Genomic DNA, 24363 nt, shown 5'->3' on the forward strand with positions numbered 1-24363 from the left:
CAATAATTCTTATAAGTTATTGTAACTATTTTTTCATTTAATTTTTAATTAATTTGTATGTTATTTTTACATTACTTAAAGTCACAATAACAAAAATAAATGTAAAGTATTGTGTCAGTTAATTAACATTTTTAGTTTGTCAAAAAGTAATATACGAATGAATTATTTTAACTTAAAATTTAGAGTGGACTTTCTGGGACATATGAAAAATGTTAAAATTAACATTTTACTTTTTACTGTGTATATATACAAAATATACATGATTCAGTAGTTGTGATACTATTATGTTATTTTGCAAGTCAAAATTTTGTTCCTATCTTTAATTTCAAATTTCTTATCTTCAATTTTTAATTGTCAACGTTTCATGGAGTCTATATTAATCTCTTGCGATAAGAAAAACGCAAAACATTCGAAAAAATTGCTCTGAAAGTGTTTCTATTTTTCAGAAGCGTATACTTCTACGTTTGCACCGCGATAAGCATATTGGTGATAGCCTTAGTCAATGCCGTTTTATTAGCGGAAAAGAACGAGGTAAGATCATTAAAATATAATTACATATAATTACTATAATTACGTATAGTTACGTATAATTTTTCGCGATATCTCTCAAATATTGCAAAATTTTATTCCATAAAAATTTTTCCTCCGATAATTATGTCGGAATACGTATCATATACGTCTAATATAAAAGCGCGATATTTAAATCGCGTGATACATCACGTATCACTACGGGTCAATGACGAGAAAAAAATCTCTGGAAGAGTGCCACTTGACCTTCACCAAGCGGCAGGCTATCAGGTCACTGTCAAAATTATCGATCCCAGCAGTAAATTTTCTCTCCTCCATCTTTTCTTCTCACGGTCTCTCAATAATCCTGGAAATCATTTTCTTACCTAGCGGATTTAATTAATCGAAAAATGAAGGTAATCGTGCGCGTTTTTTACAGAGAGTACCGCAGTGGGTGAGGAACGCAGCCTTACAGATCTTCGAAAATCGCATCGTCGCGCAAAGCATCGCGTCCATCGTCGTTTTTTTGACGTTCATCACGGTATTGTCACCGTTGGTAAGTGATCGATGCGCCCATAAATTATGGCTACTATTTGCATTTTATGATCTCTCTGAACTGCCTCTTTTTATTGTTATTTATTATTATTTTTATTTATTTTTTTTTTGTGAAACAAATCTCAATATTAGAGACAAATGTGTCAAGAAATTTATCGAGAAATTTATCAAGTAATTTATCGAGAAATTTATCAAGCAAGTAGTTTTCGACATGCTCTCTTTTCATGTTTTCATTTTCAATGAATTTCTGATGATTAATCCCGCTCTAGATTTAGAAAACTCGTTTTGCTGAAACAGCGTGACATAAATTAGATTTCGCCATCGTTAAAACTTTCAACGATAAATCGCGCGAATGTCGATAGAGTGATCAATCATAAATGCCGCGGAATAAATAGTATTGCCGCAAACGTTTAAATCACGAGCGAGCGGAAGAAACGTCGATCGTATGCCAGATATTACACCTTTCAGATCTGCGTTCACGCAATAAAAGTGGTAAATAACGGCCGGTTCGTGTTGCTTTTCTTTTTTAGATCACATTAGAAGGAAGCAAGGCTTGCACCAGCAATAACACCTCGCTCTTCGCCGCAGAATGGCTAGACAAGAATTCCACCGTACAGAGAATTCCGACAAAGAGTAACGACAGTGTCAGCATATGTGACTATATCCTTTTCTGCGACGTAAGTGTAATAAACATCGACGAAAGTCGAGATATTCGTTATTTCGCGAAGTCATCAAGACACGAAAAATAGATAACAGATAATGTCTCAATTAATTTCCAAAGAGATTCACCTTTGTACTCTTAATTTTAAAAAAATCGCGCAATCTTAATGCATATAATTATCTTTTAATAATAAAAAATTTTAATTTCTATATAATTGATATATTATAATATGAAAATTTAATTATATAGAAATTAATTATAATTAAAATATTATAATTAATTTCTATTAATATAATTAATATATTAATATACTTAATTATAATGAAGATTATAATTAATTATAATTAATATATTATAATTAATTTCTATAAATCAGATTAAAAATACGCGGTATCATTGTTTTGTGCAATTTCAAAAAAAGATTTTTAATGAAAATATTTTTGGAGAGTAATTTTCACGAAATGACGACTAATACTTCGCAATCGTCAATGATTGCAGCTGTTTCCGGTTCTGGTGATGCTCGTGATGGTGACGTGCGCCGTGTACCAGATTCTAACGTTGGTCTTTAAAGTAACCGTATTGAGCATCGTTGTGATTTTTTATCTCGGGATCAGCATTAACCAGGCACTAAATGAGGTCGATATCGAGCCCGCTGGAAGATGGTTGGCGGGCGTTTTGGTGGTTTTCTTTATGGCCTGCTTAGTGGCACACTCCCAACACACAGAGGCAACTTACAGGTTTGACATTCGAACGAGCCTTTCACCGCTACAAAACAATGGCCCCGAAACTTAAGCAGAGTCAGCTCATAGATGTATCTCGAGCTGCATGCTATTAGCTTTTAAGGCCCTTGTGGAATTTCCCACGAGGAGCTTCGTTGAAACGTGGTCGCGACAATTCTCTCGTGAATTGAACTCCCGTGGAATAATTTCATAGTCGAGACAAGAAACTACGATACAGAGAGAATAAATTTATTCAAGGGATGTTTCATGAATATATATTGATGTTTAGAAAACATACAATTATATGTGAAACTTAATGAACTATCTACTAAGAATTATTGATGCGCATTAAAAGGAAATGCAACATTTCGTTAAATTGAAAATTCTAAAAAAGAAACGATATCTATGAAACACATGAAACATTCCGTAAAATCCAAGAACATAAATACTTGTTTGGCGAGAAAGAATCACGAACTCTTTTGACTCGATAGTGTAGAGGAAAATTAATATATACGGTGTGTATCAATACAGATTAGACTTCCTATGGAAGTTACAAGCGACTGAGGAGAAGGAGGAAATGGAGCACTTAAAAGCCTACAACCAGAAACTGCTCGCAAACATACTTCCCGAACACGTGGCTGCCCACTTTCTGTCTACTGTCAATTCAGACGTAAGTTCGGTTCGGTGTAAAAACTTTTCGTCGAAATTCTCAACTTTTTCAATTATACATAGCATATTTTATTAATATAATATTATTTATATAATTTATATATTCATAATATTATTTTTCAATTATATTATAGCGGCAGCATCGCTAAAATATGATGTATAATTGCTATTACGTTGTCATATAATAATTATTTTATAATTTTTTTTATAATTATTTTATAAATAATAAAGGTATAAGACTCGAAATATAAAATTAACAAATTAGTTTCAATAGCAATACGAGTCGAGAGTCGATGTTATGATATATTTATTTATTTATTATACAATAAAAATCATGAATTAAAAATAAAAATAAAAATAAAAAGAAGGAATAGCGAACGTTTCGACCCTATTTTTGGGTCATCTTCAGCGTAAATGTGATGGTGTGGTAAAAATATAACAAAGGTGTTACATATCTGAATCGATAAGATAGGATGCCGTCCAAAGTAATACTAAATGTCTCGGTATCTCATTATCTTGACGATGTAAAATAAAGGCGAAACAAGATAAATGGCTAATGTAAGCTAATATATAATGGAAAAAATATTAAAATTTAACGTAAAAAGATTAAAAAGATGCAAAGAATTAAATGTTCATTTTTTAAAAATTTTTTTAAATAAATATAAACTGAACATAGAGTCAAAAAGAAATAAAAATTAAAGAAATCAAAGTTAAAACTATGAAATGAAACATACTTCCAGCCGTCGAAGATAATGACGAGTCGAGGAGACAAATGGAAACAAATCAACATCTCCAAAGACGAAGATCGACTAGTCTTTAACAGATAATTTTGAACTAGATAGTAGAAACGTTCGCTATTCCTTCTTGTTATTTTTATTTTTATTTTTAATTCATGATTTTTATTGTATAATAAATAAATAAATATGTCATCGATAACATCGATAACATCGACGCTCGACTCGTATTGCTATTGAAACTAATTTGTTAATTATTTTATAAGTATTTTATAATTTCAATTTAATAATTTTCTATAGATTTTATATAGAATTTATATAGATTTGTTGTTATATATTACAATTTTCTAATTTGAATAAAACAGATGACTTTCCTCCTGTACATTCGACCTAATTGTTAAATAACTCTTTTGTAATTCGCATGACAAGTAGCGTACTTGAAATACAATAGATGTGAGAAAAGAATATTTGTAATATGCAGTTTGATATTTCTTAACCGATTATAGATTAAACAGTAATTTGCATCTGAAAGCTGATGATAAAAAAGTAACATCTTAAAACTTATCTTAAGAAAATTAATTGGCCTTTACAACCCTCTTGCAAGAATATCTCATGTTGGCGGCAGTTTTATAAAAGCATCACAATTTCGTTTTTTTTTTATCTTATATTTTTTCTTATTTAAATGAATCTGGTTAAATTAAGTATATCAATTATTAAATGGTAAATAATTTTATATTATAGTCGTCAACTATGAAAAGGTCAGTGAAAGAATTTATTCATGCGCACGCACGAACAATATAATTTAATTAAGAGAGCCATTATCAGAATTTTAATATTTAGTCCTAGAGATTAAGAAGCTTTTATTTATGTATAAATTAACATGAAATTTCAATTATTTATCCATTTGCCTAATTTATCATATCTCGCTCCTAAGCGATTCTCAATATTCAATTTCGAGTTAGTTTTAAGATGCACATTTCAATGGTTTGAAATTGAATTTTAAAAGTGCATTAAAATAAAAAATATAAGAAATTATACCGGAGATTTAAAATTATCAAAAAATAATTGTTATTGAAACTTAAGATTATTATATATTTTTAATGATAAAGTTAATAAATTCCTGTAAAAGATTTTCTCAATTTTTTATTCGATAAAAAATAATTAAACAAAAGCCAAAACATAATGAATCGATTATTTCATAGGAATTGTATCACGAACAATGCGATTGTGTATGCATTATGTTCGCCTCGATCCCAAACTTTTCGGAGTTCTACGTTGAGCTCGAAGCGAATAATGAGGGCGTAGAATGCCTCAGGCTTCTCAACGAGATCATCGCTGACTTTGACGAGTTACTCGCCGAGGAACAGTTCAAGTACATCGAGAAGATCAAGAGCACGGGAGCCACGTACATGGCAGCATCGGGTAAGTTTCTCGCAAATTCTTAGCAGCATCGATATGAGCCTTTGATTCGTTCCCCCAAAGGCTTCCCGAGCTATCGGCTTTTCATCATTTTAAAAGAACAGCATGCGCTATTTAATTGCTAGGCTCGACCGAAATTCATCCAATTATAAATTATTAAATTAGTTTAATAATTCTCTAATTGGTTTGCGATAATAATATAAAATACATAGTATTCGCTAGACATATGTGTAACTAACTTGGATAATTATTCAAAATCGCTTTCTAGAATGTATTCTTATCATGCACGTTCATGTAAAAAAAATTGCCATTTTTATTTCAATAGAGTTTTACATATTGCATGAAAATAAATCTAATTTTCCACGACCACTCGTAACTTCCTAACAATTTTCCGACAGCGTGGACTCGCTAATCAAATTACGAAGGACACTTGCGATCAGGATGCCGTCGCGCCAAGTTAACCTTTGTCTCTTTCTCTCTCTCTGTTGCATCAGGCTTAACGAAAAGCACCTGCGACATGCGGGATTTCAAGCACGTAGTTGCCATGGCGGATTACGCTCTGAGGATCCGCGAGCAGCTGGCCTATGTCAATGAACACAGCTTTAATAACTTCCGCATGCGTGTGGGCATCAACATCGGACCGGTAATATTATCAGAAACCATGAAGTGTAATTTTCCCTTGTAATCACACCTGTGTCACTTGTAAATACTATGTTAATTAGAAACGAAAATACACATCATTTGAGAATCCAAAGACATATCAAAAATTTATAACGGCATCAAAATTATATTTTATCTTACTTTTAAATAGAGGAGATAGTTAAAAATATAAACTTTGCGAAAAATTTTAAATATTCGCAAAAAAAATAAATGTTATTCTTTTTATTTTAAAGCTTGATTAAACCTCATATATGCTCTGATATGCATCAGATGTTCAATTTTTCCATAGTATTCTCTCACATTGTATTTTTATTACTTTGTATCTCGTACTCAGCTGCGAAAGAATATCGGTAAAGTCACTATGGATTCTCAAGGAGAGACTTAATGCACGTCGCATAAATTACGCAGGTGGTAGCCGGTGTGATCGGCGCCAGAAAGCCGCAATACGATATCTGGGGCAACGCCGTGAATGTGGCCTCCAGGATGGATTCGACGGGCGTGTTGGACGGGATTCAAGTCACCCAGGAGGTGCGCGATATTTTGATCCCCAAAGGATATCCGCTAACTTGTCGTGGGACAATCCAGGTCAAAGGAAAAGGTAGTATGATAACTTACTTCCTGGACGGACCGAAAAACATCACGAAGCCCAATCAGGTGGATGTCACCAAGACGAATTCTAATAATAACGACGCGATGGATAAACCAACAGTCAACAACAGCAATGGGACCGTCTGATTGGTATTACTTAGGCTTCAATAATTAAAGAAATTAATATTAGAATTTGAGCTTAAAAATTTATTTCTTTTCTTTTAAAACAAAATAAAATTTATCATAAATCTCGATAGCAAAAGCGGGAATGTATAACTCTAATGTCGAATATTTTTTCTAGACAAAAAGTTGAAAAATAGTAACGAAAATAGAAATAATAAAAATCGTAAAATTATTATGAATTTATGAAAAAGAAAAAAAATTATGTTATTTTGTGATTTAGCCAAATTTCTATTCTTGCAATCGATTTTTTTTAAATATGATGCATGTTGATGCAATTACATAATGGTACGATAATCGATCTCATGATAAATCTGGACTCGCAAAGAAAGATAGAATGAGCGAAAGGGGATTATTATCTCGGGCGAAATTAATAATCTACATTCAATACACGTAAATATCTATTTAAAATATTTCGCAAATTGCTTTCAAAGGATCTGAATATATCATATTTAACGATGTTAGCTTCGCAACTTTTTTATAATCAAACTTTCCACTTTTTTATCTTATAATATACGTCAATCATGATTTTGAAAGTATACCATTATCTTCAGATAATGGTATAATAATAATATATGCGCTGTCTAAAGTTGGCAAAAAAGTGCAAAGAAAGTATTATATGGTCGATATTTTATTTAAGTCAATATTACTTCATAAAAAATATAAAGCATTTTAATGTAGAAATAAAACTATTTTACAGACTTATTTTTTAAATAGTTTTAATTATATGTCGATTTATTAAAATGCTATAATAATATTTTTTATTTAATTCGATGTTATTAGCATTTTTTTTTTCTTCAAAAATTCGATATCTTAATTCTATTTAACAAAAATGCTAAAAAAAAATAAATAAATTTCTGCAGAAACAGCTTTGCTATTATTAATCTATTAATACATATTTTTTCGGATTTTTACTATACGTTTTTTCATTGATTTTATGATACATTCATGCATCGTCTAACAGCGTGAAAGATTTTACCCGCATATCGCTGTGCATATTGCGCAACAATATCTTGTTAATGTAAAGTTGCTATGTCAAGCCACACCAATAGATTCAATAGATTCGCCACGAGATTGAAGTGCCTCCATAGCTAGGGGATCGTTATGTAACACTCTCAACCGCATCGTCGCGTCGGGCAAATATGCGTGTATTGGTGAGGACACATGCACAATCAGTTACACAATGTACTCGATGAATATTTTGTATAAAATCTCGTTATCGTGGAAACTTTCAGCGAAATATTTCGCGTACCAACAGCATGCGAAAAATTTGTCTGGATAAAATAGCGTATATAAAAATGAATCGATTAACAAAGCATATTTAGACGGCCAAGAAACTGTATAAAATGATAGCAAATTCAATGGTCAAATATTTAACGCGCGATTATGAGTAATCAAAATATTTAAAATTCTATAAATTTTGCGAAATTTTAATATGTGTTTGAATATAAAAGTTTGTTATTATAGAGGTGCAGAAAGTAGCAAAACTAATTTTTCAAGTGATCCGTAACTCTTATGAATATCATCAAAGATTCAATTAACGAGTTGTGTGCTGTGGAAAATTAAAACTTTCACCAAGCGCAGTATATTAGTATCATCATTGCATTATGCAAATACGTGAAATTAAAAATTTAAGACCTCTTTCGTAGCCTCTAATTTATATAAATTAATTTATATAATTTTGTATAAATTAATTTGTGTGTTTATGTCTATATAATTCTTATATAAAATTGGCTCTTGTTCGATTGTTAATGAATCGATAATGTCGACAGGTGGGAATGCTCGAGCAAGAATTCGCGACGAACGACGGGTCACACCGAAGATAAAAAAATTCCAATTATTTTTTATTCTTGCGTTTGTCATTTAAAACTTCTTCCATATACTGAAGCCCAAAAACAACCGCGTAATTTCTAAATCGCGTGTGCACAAATTGGAGTCGAATACCGTCCGTAGCGACATCAATCGACCTCTGACACACAGACGGAATAATTACGCCACTAGTTTTAAGAGGCAAACGAAGCGTGATCGACGTTCGCAAAAGTAATCCCCGGTATTTCGGTGCGGATTTTAAAGCGAGTTATGCTTAATTACTTCTGAATTAACTAAAGACTAAAAGAATTATACAACTTTAAAGAACAACTGTCGAATCATTTCAAGTGATAAATAAAATCTCGAAATTAATATAAACTTTTTGGAAGCATTTCAATAACAAATACTTGTCTAAAAAATATTGAATGCAACATTTACATTGCAATAAAAATAAACTGTTATTTAATTTTCGTACGCTTAAAAAAATGGAATAAAGAATCAGAACGAAAAAATATAATATTTTTTAATAGCATAATTGTTTTTTTTATAAACTATCAAGTTAATTGGCATTTTTCATTAGTTTTAATTCATTTTTTGTTTCATCGAAAATCCATATTTATTTGAAATATAGCTATTTAGCAAGTGGAAATATCTGATAAACTCAAGTTAGTAAATATGTACCGAAATACCGGACGTTTTCAAGAGATAAGCTGGAAGTGACAAGTTCTTCTCCCAGCTATATCGTACTTAAACTTGAATAATGCCTATAATGTATGTGATTGCGCTAGAAATTTTCAATTTTCTCTTTGAGCGATAATCTAATATTAATGAGTGGTATTGCCGAGGATAATTTTTGTGTAATTTGTGCTCGAACAGGAAGATACGTCGCCAAAAAAGTCGACTTCTCAAAAAAATTTCTCTCGAGGATGAGCATATATGATGTTAATTAAATGAAGTATTATGTAGCAACAATTTTCAATTTACGTATATAGTTAAATATATATATGTATTATATAGCGCACAATTACAATGTAGCTAAAATTCTTCATAAATCTATATCTAATCATATTTTCAAACATTTTTACACATTATTTTTACATTTGATTTTCTATAAAATGCAAAAACAAATCAAGAAAGGTTTTTTCATCAATTTTATAATATATTACATTCATATATTTCGAGATAAAAAAAATTATGTTCCATACATATATATATTTCAAGCAGATAAATATTTTTCATAACTTGTCAATACTCCTTGAGAGACACGAGAAACAATTTAATAATAATAATTTTACACATGGAAAAGGATTTATTTTCTTACAACAATAAGAACGCCAATATTAACAATAAGAATGTCAACATCCTCGAAGAAATAAACACGCATAATATATACTTATGGATTTATAGTATAAAATGCAGCATTGCAGTAGAGAACTTTGTGCAATGATATGTTAAACCTTAACAATTAAAAATTGCTATAAATAATTTATGACATCCAATATATAGTGAATTTTCGTGTTTTCTAATAAACTATTATTTCTAAAGAAACTTTATTTTTTGATTAGTTCAATGTTTATTATTGATTCTTCCTAAATTCTTTATGTGATTTGTTAGGTAATAACTGAATTATTTTTAATAACTTCTAAATTAATTGCTATTATAATTGATATTATTATTCTCTCGTGACACATGTCTGGCAAGTTGTATGTTTGACACAAATTTTTGTATTATTCTAGTCAATATGAAAATAGTCTCCCATAAATATATATATACGTGTATGTAGTCAAAATAAATCGAAAAAGATTAAGTCTAATACAACGAAACCGTGGATGAACAAACCTCACCATATGTATACAGTTTGCTTTAACAAGAAGGGGACCACGGCAAACTAATAATTGAATGTAATTATGTAGAATGACGATTGAATTGTAGCCGCCTCTAAAAGTATGAAAATATTATTTTTATTTTATGTTCGTATATCTATTCTTCATAATTATGCTAGTCGATATTTTAAGTAAAAGAAAAAGCCCAGCATTTCCCAAAACTAGAATTTATTAAAAATTGCTTCTAAAGAAAATTCTTGACAAAAATATATAATTTAAAGATTAATTAATTTATAAAGATCGCTAAAAATCATTAATCTTATATCTTGTATTTTAATTAGGGGAATTGTATTCTCATTAAATAACCAAAAATTATATTTTAGTAAAGTAATTAAATTTTTAATTAAAATATATGAGAAAATATAACGGAATATAGAATTCAGAATAAAAAATTATAAATTATATTACTCAATCCGGCCAAAAGTGATAGAAACATAAAAATTTAATAATATAACAAATATTAACAAATAATTAAAAAAAATTGTATTCTGTTTTGTTTTATTTGTTCTACGATTGGAAAATGTAATGAGAAAATGATTTGTAAATTGTAATATATATGATCTTTCGTTGTAAATTTTCGGATACACATATATAGCAATTTGTTTATTATATAAAATTACTTATTAAAATTTTAATTAATACATGTATTATTAAGCAACATCTTTTTCTATTAAAAGCTTTAAATAGTCCTTTGCCCGTCCGTAGTTGAAACTCTACCTTGATTTCAAGATTTTAAAGGACTTCTAGCTCATAAAAGTAAATTCATATAATTAAAGGAGTAAACTCCCCGAGAAAATGCAGAAAGAAACATTGGACGAGCGATTTTCTACACTAACCAATTTTCTGACAGAAACTTAATGAAATTGCAGAATGTTATTGTAACCAATCAATGAATAACATTCTTTTTTCTTTTATCGATCTCAATGGTCTATGAGAGAATGTCCAGTTATTTAATTCTATTATTGTTTCAGAAAAAAAACTGCAGAAATAAACATCGAAAAACGTTAATTAATTGCAAAAGTTTTTATTGCCCAGTATTAATTAAAAAATTATTAGATTTTTATATAAAAAGATTACAATATATATTATAGAGAATAAATGAAAAACGAGAACGAGAAATGATTTTCAATACAAGAGTGAAAAACTACCTGAAAGAAACACAAATAAATAAATAAACAAGCCGTTTTCCCTTTTCCTCGAAAGATAGAAAAGAAAAACCAACGTGATTTAATCAACAAAAGAATTGCAATCACGAATAAAGATAAAAAGATAAGTATTTTATAAAATATACGGATGAAATAAAAATAAATGCAATTTTATAGAATCAACAATTCAAATGTTCACAAAATAATTTTTAAATTTATCTAAAATGGGAAGATATTTTTTTGTTATTCGCAGCTGAAAATCGAATTCATTAAAACGATATCGAAATTACTTATCATAGAAATTATATTTATTATGTAATTTCTGAGAGAAATATTTGTGTAGAAACAATCGATCGCCCAAAATGCGGATTCGACGAGAAAACGCCGACATTCTGCAATATTCAATGTCTAATACATTAGCTACATTAGGCATGTAAATATGTATGTATGTATGTATATGAGGCGCTTGAGAGCATATGTGTACAAACTCGGCCAAAATGTATACATAGATGTTAATTACGTTGATGTGTATTTATCGGCGCGGCGCGGCACGAGTTCGATCTTCTCGATCAAAAATATACATATCGACCTTCTGTGCGCCTAAGCAATTCTCTCCAAACGATAAATAAAACAAAAACTATATTTGTTATAGACACACCAGTAGAGCATGTAAAAAATATTTTGACAAGTCTAATTAACTTAATTAAATGATTGAACAAGTGTCGTGTTTATCGTACACATAATTTAACTTGTTAAATAATAAGACATCATGTGTGGAAAAAGTGTACGATGTGTCAGAGCACGTCGAATTGAAATTAAATGCTAATTTTCGCGGTATGATTATGCGTGCAGCCGCAAACTTAACGCTCGATTAGATCAATCATCGATCGATCAATTGATCAACGATGCATGATAAAATACAAATAAGCATCAAGTTTATTCAGCTTTCGTGAGAATTCCAATCGCGCTGGCAGGTCCAGCTAATATTGAATGTTGATTGACGTAAGCGACGAAGCTAATCATGTAACGATGTGCGATTGTTAGAGCAAAGGTACGCGATCGAATCATACTAATTAGTAAGTAATGGATCATTTGTGCTAAAATCTCCCTTTTATGCATCTCGGTTATCGAAACATAAATGCTTAAAACACAATTTCGAAGATATTAAAAACATTTCACTTAAAGATATGTATAATAAAATTTAAAATCTCTCCATCACTTCATTCATTGTCTAATCACGTTACAATAAGACGTTGTCTTTTCTCTGCGTGTTTCTACGAATTGGCTAATTTTTTAAAATTAATATTTAATTTATATTAATTATTGTAAAAGTCATAAAATTGTAAAGGACTCTTTTACTCGATTTAATCCGCTCTACATGAGATGATTATTACTGGACATCCTGAATATCAAATTTATTTTATTTTTAAACAAATAAAATTATACTTTAAAATAAAAAATTGCATATTAGAATAATATTAATATTTTCAGTCATCAAAGTTGTTTAGAACATTTCCCATAAAGTTCTAATTTTCATCATTACAACATCGATCTTATTAATTTCTCGTTAAATTTTACGTCCAAAAACATTAAGACGACAACGTCGAAGCACAAATGATCCAATTCGAATTTATTGTGCACCGCATTATATCGAAGTAAGCTCTTACGTCATAAGTCCATTTATTACATGTTACAGCCTAGGAGCTCTTTAGCGTCAAAAAGTTATTTGTCCAAATATAATGATAATAGCTATTGATCCTGTCGACGAGAATTATAAACCATTATTACAAATATTTTTTCAAACATCTAAAGCTCGATGAAGTAACTTATCTTTTGTAAAGAAAATAATTCTTGTTTTTTAAAGAAATCTCAAATGTTAATAAAAAAATTAATAAACGTTACAATTTTTTATAGACAAATAATTAAAGTAGTGTAAGTGGAAAGTTTAATGGCTCGTCGGCAGTTAACAGCTGTTAAAATTAGTATGATTAATAAGTATATCGTAAGAATTTTTTGGAATGTACTAATCGATATAGTGGAACAAATTTCCTTGAGCAGAGAGCGTGTTCCCATCCAGATTTCCGCGTCACATTTCTTGCCTACGACAGTGAAATGCGGAAACTTCGTCAATGACGTCGACAAAATGTCGATCCTATAGGTCAATATAACGATGCAGATCGATTATGAGAGTCTTAGATAAAATCGAAAGTGCACGAAAAATAGGACGAGAAGTGAAGACTATTTATTATCCACAAAAAAATTGATGTAACTTCGATGGCCTAAAGTTCAGTCTTTACTGAAAACACACATCTATATCATAGCCACAATCGCGCGCCGTGATTAACACACACTGATGATATGAAATAAATTTTTAATAAAACTAAAGATTCCTCAATTTTTTCTTGTTTTCCTATTACAGATTTTTTTAAAAGAAAAAAAATAATTCAGTTGATTTTATCTACCAATTATTCAATTTATGATCTCTATCCAGATTTATATAATTTTCACGCAATTTATTTCATTATTTTTACATGACGTTTATTATAGCAATAATTTCAGTTCTACTTTGTTTAATTCAATTGGAGAAAAAACTTTAAGCAAAATGAAACTTGAACACAAAGTACAGTTGAAACAAAAAGTAACTTAAGGTAAATTTTCTTTTGGATTAAAAAAAATAATACTTTTTAAATGACAAAATATTGGCGATACTTTTAGAATACTTGTATGTCGCACACAAATTACTTTAGCCTTTCCAATTAACCCAATTTAGCGAGAAACTGGCATTCTATCCAACTTGATGTATTTATTCTCAAGATTTCATCATTATTTGATAAATAGTTCAGAGTGCAATAAAATAGTTCAAACGAATATTTCAAATAAAGCAATCAACTTATAAATTTATTAATAAATGATACTGCAAAATATTACTTTCTCAATTTTAACACATACAGCAAAAGTTTACAAAAAAATTTGATGTAAAATAATTATTTTATTAGTTTATTTTATACTTTTATTACAACTTGCTATAATTTAATAAAGAAAAAGAATTGTTTGAAAATTGATAACTATTCAAAATTCTGATGTTTAAATAAAACAATCAAAAATTTTAAAATACAACTTTTCAACGCTTATATTTAATCTCTCAGAAAATTAATTAAATCATTAAAAGAAGAGCTATCGAAAAATATATGAAAAAATCAAGTTTTGTAATCTATAATATTCAATAATATAATATCGTTGTAACTTCACTCAATAATATACTTGGCTCTTTCAAATTTCCCACGGAAACTAAGGCCGCTAAATCAATACTTTACATTAGTGCCAACCGTAAAATCCAATACAAACTAACATTTGCCGGAAAATTATTTCTCTGGTATAAATTCGAGTGAAAAATGAAATCAATTAAAAGGAAATCACCAAAACTAAAAACATTCTTTGATTAAAAAATTCTTCAAAATCAACTTCTTTGATTTCTCCACACCACAAGATGTCGCCGAACTCAACTTTTACTTCAACTTTGACTAAGAATGGCCAACCTGGTCTGGTGTAAGTTAAGTCTACAGTCGGTGTTAGGATACCATCACGAATACTCGGGAAAACACGTGGGTGCTCAGATATATTTATCAGCTGATAACATTTCACGATATAAAGTGCACGTGTTTTGTGCAGCATTTGGCAGACGATATAGTCTCGCATTTTGTTGACTGAATCATCTTTATCTCAGATTATATAATAGTGTAAAAAACCCAGTGTCTGATTATGTAAATGTCTTCAACAAAGCGATCCAAACGAACAGAGACGTCAGTCAAAAGTGAAATGTGCTTGTCGGTTTTACTCAATTGTAAATGTACGTTATTCACATGTCTTGCATAATATTATTTCGAATCACATGGACGAACGATATCGCGCCGGTTATGCATACAGCTGTTCACGAATCGCGAATGATTGATTATTCCATTATACCATTATTCTATTGATAAATATAAATGAAAAATAGTAATATTAGAACTTATGAAAATTCAGTAAAAAAGAATATTATTAACGTAACTTAGAGAATCATACGCACGAGAACAAATTTAATTTTATTTAAAAAAATTCAATTTCTACAAGAAGATTATAAATTAATCAAAGATGTAAATACAAATTTGTTTTCTAGTATTAATAGTATTTCTAGTATTTCTAGTATTAATTGATACGATAGTGTCAATGTATTGGATAATTAATAAAAATTTGTTTGTTTTACTTAAAAAAACTTATAAATATCACATATGTATAAATATAATATTTTTAATATTAAATTCGAACTAGTACGAATAATAATTTTAATATTCTGGTTAATCGTACAAATTTTTATCTTTGTTTTAGATATTAAAAACTTCATATATATATTTAACTTTTTAATTTATAAATTTCTTATATTATAAATTTCATTTAATTCATTATAATTTTCATTCAATCATTCGTATTTGTAAAAAATCTACACCTTGAAGTTATTTATCTATATTACATTGATTTTATCGATTTAATCACATAAAATATATAACTAATAAAATATTTAAAAGCAATTATATATTTATATCTACATTGTTATCAAATAGATATAATAACAAAAAAAACTCTGAATGGCTTTGAATGATCACGCATCTCTCACTAGTAATCGGATTATCTAATACATCTTTAGACATATATTACAAATAATTATAAATTCTGTTATAAAATAAATAAGCGTATATCTGCTATCACTTTTTGCGTTACATAACGAAAAACTTCTCAGTAATTATTTCATAAAATAAAATTAAAAATTTAATTTTCACAATATTTAATTACCTCAATTTTGTAAACCGGCTTCGCTTCGATTATCTAAACGTCTTCTCCATAATAACGATATGAAATAATGATATGATAACAATCGCTCATAAAAATAAGTTAATATTGGAATAGATAAATTTTATTTTATGACTCGTTTTCCTCAATATTTGTAACGATACCTCTTCAAGGAGATTCCTCTTCAAAGTAACCATTTAATCAATGAACTCGAACACAATGTGGCACGAACATATAAAGTAACATAACGAGATACAAAAAACGTATATAACATTAGCTCAATCAATAATTTTGCATCGATAAAATATTGTTTATCTTTCTTCAATCAGATTGCTATGCAAATTATATCGCCAGTCATTCAAATAATTAGATGATTGAAGAGAAAATTTAATTCTTCCAGAACTCGAGCCTTTTTAGCACTCTGCTGTAATCGGTAATAAAATGAGCCGACTTAATATTAGGAAAGAATTCTATAGATAAGCAACTCCCGCTTGCTCATGACAAAAAGAATTAGTTCAGCAAATATTACACGAGAATGTACGCTCAAATAAGGTTATACGATACATAAAGAAACTGACTTTGCAAGAATGACGAACATATAAAACTATCGATTGAAACGAGTTTAAAAAGTGTTTCTGTGTAATCAAGAAAAAAAGGGTCTTTAGTAAAAAGATCTCTAATAAAAAAATGGCGAAAGTAGTGATTATCCCTAAAGCCGATGAGGTAAGTTGATATTTTGATTTAATACAACACGTTTTAATTTAAAATTTGATATTTCTAAAAATATTCTTATAAGAAAAAAAAATGGTCTCTCTACCTATATATATAATTAGGAGAAAATTTTCTTTGATATCTGTATATCATTTAATACGATCACATCTTATCAATTATTAATTTCATATAATATACTATAATATTAATAATTAAAATATTCTTTTTTATTTCTTTTATTCTCATTACTCTCTTTCTTTTAATATTATAATATATTATTTTATAACTATAATTATATTTATATTATCATTAGCATTATTTAACGAGCAAGGTACATAAAACCAGTTGAAGTATCTCTAATAATTCAAAATAATTATATATTTTAAATTTTATTTTGTATAATTTTCATTAATGCTCTATTTGTAATATTTAATTATTAGTACTGAATAATTACATATTAGCAGTTCCTAATAATTAAATTATAGCAGTAGCACAATCATTTCCTTTTAATGTGATATATAATGATTGCATGAAATGCAGCTGCTTTTAATCTATGATACACATTTAGCCTTAAATATTGGGCTTTCTGAGAATTTTATAATTTTATAATATTCTGTATATTTTATAATATATATAATATTCTATAGTTCCATATTTTATAGTTTTATAGTTTTTATAATATTCTATTTATAATATTCTATAGTTTTATATGACAATTTCATAAAATTGATACTTTGAGATTCTATATATTATTAATTATATTATCGACAACATTGCATATATATTGCACACAATCGATATTTTTTCATTATTAATTTAGATGAAAAAAAAGAAGTAATATTAACAAAAAATTATAGTTTCATTTAACGATAATTAGAGAGTTAGTAGTTATTTCCCTCAAACATTTGTTTTTATTTCGCTCATAAGCTTATAAAATCACACCAAGAATATTATTAGTATGTTTTATCTAAATGTAAACGAGATTCGATAACTAGAAGTTCAAAGATTAAAGGCCGACAGACATTATCGCAATGAAAACGAAACGAATCAAAACTAAACGGAAACAAAGGGATGCACGATTTAATCTTAACGCTTGCTACAGAATATTTTACAAGATGAAATTTACACAAGATGAAAAAATGAGTATGAATTATTAATTAACTTGATGACTATAATTATATATTCAACACAATGCATATAATTAAAAATCGAAAAAACTAACGAAAACATTTGTTCAGATGACTCTAGTTTTCTAGAACTAGACTAGTAAGTTAAATGTTATCAATGAAATTTCAAATCATATTTTTTTACTTATATTTGCTATTTTAACTTTAGCAAAAACAGCTTGTGTATATGTTATATACACAAATTTTCTATAAATCTTTATAATTTTACGTTTGTTATAAATGCTACAAAAATTAATCAACGATTTTTTCTGTCTTATTAATTTCAATTTTATCTTTCAGGCGATACCACGAGTGGAATCTCGCAGAAACAGAATATACAAACAATTTTTTGAATGGATAAAACATATATCTGTAGAGCCGGCAATGTGGTTCTACATGTTGGCGTTTATGTTCACATCGGTCGTCGAGCAAGATTTTTTTAGGCATAAAGCATGCCGAGTGGATCACGGATACTCGGAAGAAATCTGTTCAAAGTTGAACGATAATAACAATACGGCGATAAAAACCGAAGTGCAGGTAAAAATTACTATGTATTATATTTAAAAAAAACGAAATGGAAAGCGAAAAGAAGAGAAAAAATAATATTAAAATATCGGAACACAATAGTACTAACGACTCGTGAAATTATCGAATTCGACTATAAATTCGACTAATCATGTATAAATTTCCAATTTGAGAATTGCCTTGATAACTTACAATAAATGCAATTGTCTTATCTGTTTATCGATTGAAGATAAATGACAAAAAAACGGGATTGCTATCGAGACAATTCTCAAATTAAATATTTGTACAAGATAAATGATGAAATGGTATATCATATATAAATGTATCTTAGTAAATGTAAGAGATGTGTGTATTCTGTAGTACACATCATTTCTTTATATATATTTTTTTAAGTCCTTCGATTTACAAATTTATTCATTAGAAACAGAAAATTAAATAAAATGCATTTTCTCGATAAATTAATTTAAATTAATTAAAATTAATTTATCATTAAAATTAATACTAACAATAAGATTATTTGATATCTCAAGTTGTTTACGAAATTGAACGAGCAAGCAATCTTTTTAAATATTTCTTTTCACACTTGCATTTTTCGAAATTCCTCCTGTTACGTTGCAAATCAAGACTGTATTTTTTATAACGTAATACTTTTAATACTAAAGTGATAATAGACTATCGTTCCTCAATTATGACTTATTAAAGAGAATGATCTTGCAGATAACCGTCTCGGAATTTCATCAATGGGACGATATTGCCGGACATGTGATGCCTATTATCTTAGCAATGTTCTTTGGAAACTGGAGCGACCGGCGCGGACGTAAATTGCCTCTCGTCCTTGGCTTGACAGGCAAATTTATCTACTCCTTTATGATCGTGATCAATACCGTGATGGATTCTTGGAATCTGAACATGGTGGTGTACACGGCCACCTTGCCGATGAGTTTACTGGGCGGCGATGTTGCAATTTTCGCCAGCTGTTTCGCATACATATCAGATATATCCTCCGTAAAACAGAGAACCATGAGAATCACGATTCTGGATGTCATTTATCTCAGCACGATACCATCGGGTGAGATCCAGTGCGCTCTTGAAAAAATTATCCACTCAAAGAAAATATAATTACATCCATATCTCCTTAAAAAAAGAAAAAAAAAACACAATGCGTATATTTTTAACTCTCTGCATTATATTCTATGCCTTACTCTATCTCTCTGTATTTTTGCATTATTTGGATAAGAACTGCACAATGATTATAAAATTTTCCTCGCTCTATCTAGGCGTTTATTAATATTATCGGACTATCCATGTGTAAGAGAATCCTGAGAATCATGATCCCGAATGTCTATCTGAATGTTTATCTCTATTGTCAGCACAATGTCATTGGGTAAGGTCGAGTTCGCTCTTGAAAAATATTATCCGCTTGGAGAAAGTATAATTGTGTTCTCGTTTTCTTAAAATCTTGATGAACGATGCAAATTTGTAAGGTATCCTTTGGATTCTCTTAGTGTTTGAATAAGAACTGCACGTTTATTTTGAAATTATCCTTCCTTTATCTCGATGTTTATTGAACATATCTTCCGTAACAGAAAATCCTGAAGATTACGATCCTGGATGTCGGTCATCTCAGCACGATGTTGTCGGGTGAGGCCTATTTCGCTCTTGAAAAAAATTACCCGCTCGGAGAAAGTGTAATTGTGTCCTTATCTCCTTAAAAAATTTTGCAAAGGATGAAGAAGAAATTTTGAAGACATCCTCTGGATTTCTTACATTGTTTAGAGCTGCTTACTATTTACTCTGAAATTTATCTCGTTTCATCTTAACATTTATTAACACTAATCATTCATTCCTTGTTCATTCTGCGAACACGTCCACAAACATATAAAATATATAAAATGTATTAGATTCTTCAATGTTATGCAATATAACGTGATTGCACTTGAATAATGAATTATATTTTTTCTCTTTTGCAGGAGTCGCGCTTGGATCTTACGTATTCAATCACTTGGATAATTTGCCTTACACGATTATGTTCATCATAAACGCCACGTTGCTTGCGTTGGCGATCATATATTCGTTGATGCGGCTCAAATGGCAAACATCACCGCGACAGCAACCGTTGCCAACCGATACTAATTTGCTGGTGGACTTTTTCGATATGAACCATGTTGTCACAACGACGCGAACGATGGTGAAGTCGAGGCTTAATCATGGTAAACTCCATCTATGGTTTCTCCTGCTCGCAATGTGCCTCTATACATTCCAGAGAGACGAAAGAGCCAAGATTCAATTGTATACTTCATTGATCTTCAACTGGAACGTGACAGACTACAGTAACTTCAAAACATTCCAATCGACTCTCTTTGTATTAGGTCAGTTGAGCATGGTCTGTCAAATTAAATCCTCAACATTTTGTGAATTCTCACCGCAATATATAGCTCGCAATGTATGTTGGGGGACACGCGCAAGTGAAAGGAGAAATTTCTTACGAATCGAGAACTTTTGCTTTTACTCAATTTACGATCTTGATTAATAAAAAAATTACAACCTTGTCGCGCGAAAAATTGAAGTCATTCAATTTCATAAAAAATTCGATTTTTATAAAATATACTATACGGCTTGTTGCCATTAGGTTAATAAGTATAAAAATTAAACACTTTTTTCGGGTGTTAAATATATATAAAAAAAAATCTAACTTTTATTTAATAATTAAATGTTATTAGAAATACGAAGGAGTAAAATGCAGTATATTAAAAATAATTTTGTTTCAACAGCAATGCTTATCGGGGTGCCTATAATGAGTAAATGGATAGGAATGAGGGACACGTTCATCGTAGCAATTGGAGCAATATCGCACGCAGCCGGAAGAATAATATTTTTATTAGCGAAGAAACCGGAACTATTTTACGTAGGTAAGTAACAATTTTTCTTTCCAAAAAAAAATTAATATCCCAAATTGTACATAAAAGATATGCATGTCGCACGAGAAATAATTAAAAATTTGTTTATAATAATCGTTCTACAGGAGCTGCCGTTTCTGCGTTAGGCCCCGTGGTAGCACCTGTACTCAGATCCATGACTTCCAAACTTGTATTTACAGAAGAGCTGGGTATGCGAATAAGAATATTTGTCGTGCTTAATTTTACACATAAAAAACTCGAAAGATTAATATACAATTATAGTCTCAATCATCTTTGTCATAAATGTGGAAGAAAATCGTGCTTTGCACCGATTTTTTTATGAATAGAGAATATCATGAACGACGTTGACATCGTCATTTCTAGCGACTTCTCTTTTCTGTGTTAAGCTAAAAAAAATCTTATCATGCTAATTATAGGAAAAGTATTTGCGGTGCTCTCCGTGTGCGATAATGCGGTGCCGCTCTTCAGTGGTACTTTGTACTCTCAATTATACAATGCCACGATAAAAACTTCACCCAACTCCTTTTTTTGGTTGACGTTTGCCACACAAAGTGCCGTGCTTCTGCTTATCTTGTAAGTAAATTCTAATTTTTCTACATGCTTGAGATATTTGTACGTTTTTTCTCAACTTGAAAAATAGAGAAAATCGCATTGTTCGGTTTATCGTATCCAAATAAATTAATTTTAAGTTATTATTTTTTTCAGAATCATACAATTTTCATCGTGGTCTAAACACGCGACTGAAAAAGAGGATTACGTTAATGATGAGGCAGTGGCTCCGTCATTATCGAATACTTCAGAAGTTAATTCTTCTAGTAATATAACAGCGTAATGATAACTTAATCTCAAGCTGCTCAAGGAACATACAATAAGGTGATAAGATAAAACGTCAGCAATAAGTTATGATCTTTGATGTGTTGGATATATATGACAATTTCTATCGTTTCATTTTATCACCTTAGAAAATACGTACAAAATATTTACGAAACTCAAGGGATTCGTTTTTTTAAAATATGTTTAAATATACTTATTTGACGTATCTTTACATATAATTACATTCCAAGGAAAATAATGCCAAATAGTGCAGATTTTATAAGCCTTATAATTGAGCTGCATTTTTAGTAAAGTAACTCAATTACGTATTAATTCGCTCGTATGTGATAAAATATTATTATAAATAATATTTTAAACATATAAATTAAATAAAATATAAACTCTATATAAATAAATATATAAAATAATGTACAAAATGAAAATATCTATATCTAAATTTTTTTTTAAAGAAAGAAAAATATTAGAATATACATATTTTTTTATATATAATCTACAAAATAGCGTTGTGTGCACAATAATGTTATATTTAAAGTGATATCATCGAAAATAAAAAAAAAATTATATACGAATTTCATTTTTTGCTACGATAAGTCATAACAGCAATTTATCCTTTAAATGCTCGTATATTGTTTTACTTACAATTAGATGAATCATGAAATGAGATCGCGGATTAAAAGTCACGTACAAAAAAAAATTCATTAACATCACGATGACCACACATGTGCAAATTAAATGCATTAACAAGATCAATCTCGCTTAAAAGTTAAAGACAATGTAGTTAAAAAAAATAGTATTAAAATTTGTTTAAATATAATATTATGTCACATATATAACTTCATTTTCAGATGTTGTGATAAAATTAGAAGCATTTTTTCCAATCAATAATCCGATCTATTAATATTGATTTATCGCAATCTTTTTGATATCGAATATCTAATCAACTGCATAAATTATAATAAATTACGAAGTTGAAATTTATTTCCAATTATTTCCAAATAATCTTCGATCTACGATTCAATTCTAACATATTGTTATATTTCTCTTCCTCCTTAAAACTCTCATAAAATATTCATGAAAATAAAATTGAGTCATGAAGTTTATTGTTAATACAAACAGTAATAGAGTGAGACTTTTCAAAGTTGCGATTTACATTTACATAATGTTTAAGACGATTCTAGGAAACCAGTGATATTCATTAGCATTCAACACGTGAATTGCGAATAGCAAGCATGTCAAGGACTGTTAGGTAATTGTTGCTCAGCATTTTCGGTATATAAAGTATTATCCTCCGAAAATTGCCTCCTAGAAATATAATCCTAACCATTAACAATAAGTATAAAAAAATATCGACAAATAATTATTAAACTTACGCGCTCGTCTATCTTTGTTGTTAGCCATTTTATGCGTTGTAATACGAAAAATCAACGAAATAAAAAGTGCGGCAAGTGTTTATATACATAGCAATATCAAAACGTCAACTTTCTCAAGTTTCGAAACTATAAACGGTGTAAAATCGTTCTTTTTGTAGGTCACTCGTAAAGATTATTTACTGCGCAAAAATTATTTACCATTAATCGTAGTTTAATTAAATATTATATAAATATATATTTAATTATACAATAATGTATAATCTAATATCATCTTATACAGAAATGTAGATTAATATAATCTTCCTTTCACGATTTATTTATTGATATGAATATATACGTAATGAATGTTGAATGCTGTATGCAAGACCGGCATGAATGAAAATGAACACCTGGTCAGTTCCTTGAACAGGAACTTCCTTGGATATTCGTAATATACGGGCGATATCGCTTCCCACGTATCCTGACCCAAATATCCACCTCTCGTAT

The 24363-nt window shown here is 29.3% G+C and overlaps 2 protein-coding genes across 4 annotated transcripts in view; both read left to right on the forward strand.

Moving 5' to 3' along the window:
• The window catches only part of LOC105258714 (adenylate cyclase type 6), an 88229-nt gene extending 79307 nt beyond the window's left edge, over positions 1-8922 (forward strand). For 2 of the 3 annotated variants that reach the window (XM_011270167.3, XM_025405971.1), the window contains exons 15-23: positions 447-531; positions 947-1063; positions 1593-1739; positions 2222-2460; positions 2974-3112; positions 5048-5267; positions 5759-5907; positions 6333-6662; positions 8465-8922. In XM_011270167.3, coding sequence (XP_011268469.1) covers positions 447-531; positions 947-1063; positions 1593-1739; positions 2222-2460; positions 2974-3112; positions 5048-5267; positions 5759-5907; positions 6333-6659 — 1423 coding nt within the window. In that variant the 3' untranslated portion in view covers positions 6660-6662; positions 8465-8922. Of the gene's footprint in view, positions 1-446; positions 532-946; positions 1064-1592; positions 1740-2221; positions 2461-2973; positions 3113-5047; positions 5268-5662; positions 5736-5758; positions 5908-6332; positions 6663-8464 lie in introns of those variants that run through there. The other variant, XM_025405972.1, reaches the window with a different exon arrangement.
• A 6175-nt stretch (positions 8923-15097) lies between these two features.
• Positions 15098-22819, forward strand: LOC105258718 (thymic stromal cotransporter homolog). Its single transcript, XM_011270174.3, has 9 exons — positions 15098-15376; positions 16754-17076; positions 18531-18767; positions 19473-19824; positions 20726-21124; positions 21527-21664; positions 21778-21861; positions 22090-22246; positions 22379-22819. The coding sequence occupies exons 2-9, from the start codon at positions 17041-17043 to the stop codon at positions 22503-22505; spliced, it is 1530 nt and encodes a 509-aa protein (XP_011268476.2). The 5' UTR covers positions 15098-15376; positions 16754-17040; the 3' UTR covers positions 22506-22819.
• Positions 22820-24363: the final 1544 nt, after the last annotated feature.

This window comes from Camponotus floridanus, unplaced genomic scaffold (assembly GCF_003227725.1).
Source record: "Camponotus floridanus strain SB8 unplaced genomic scaffold, Cflo_v7.5 scaffold129, whole genome shotgun sequence".
In the NCBI taxonomy this organism is placed as follows: Eukaryota; Metazoa; Arthropoda; class Insecta; order Hymenoptera; family Formicidae; genus Camponotus; species Camponotus floridanus.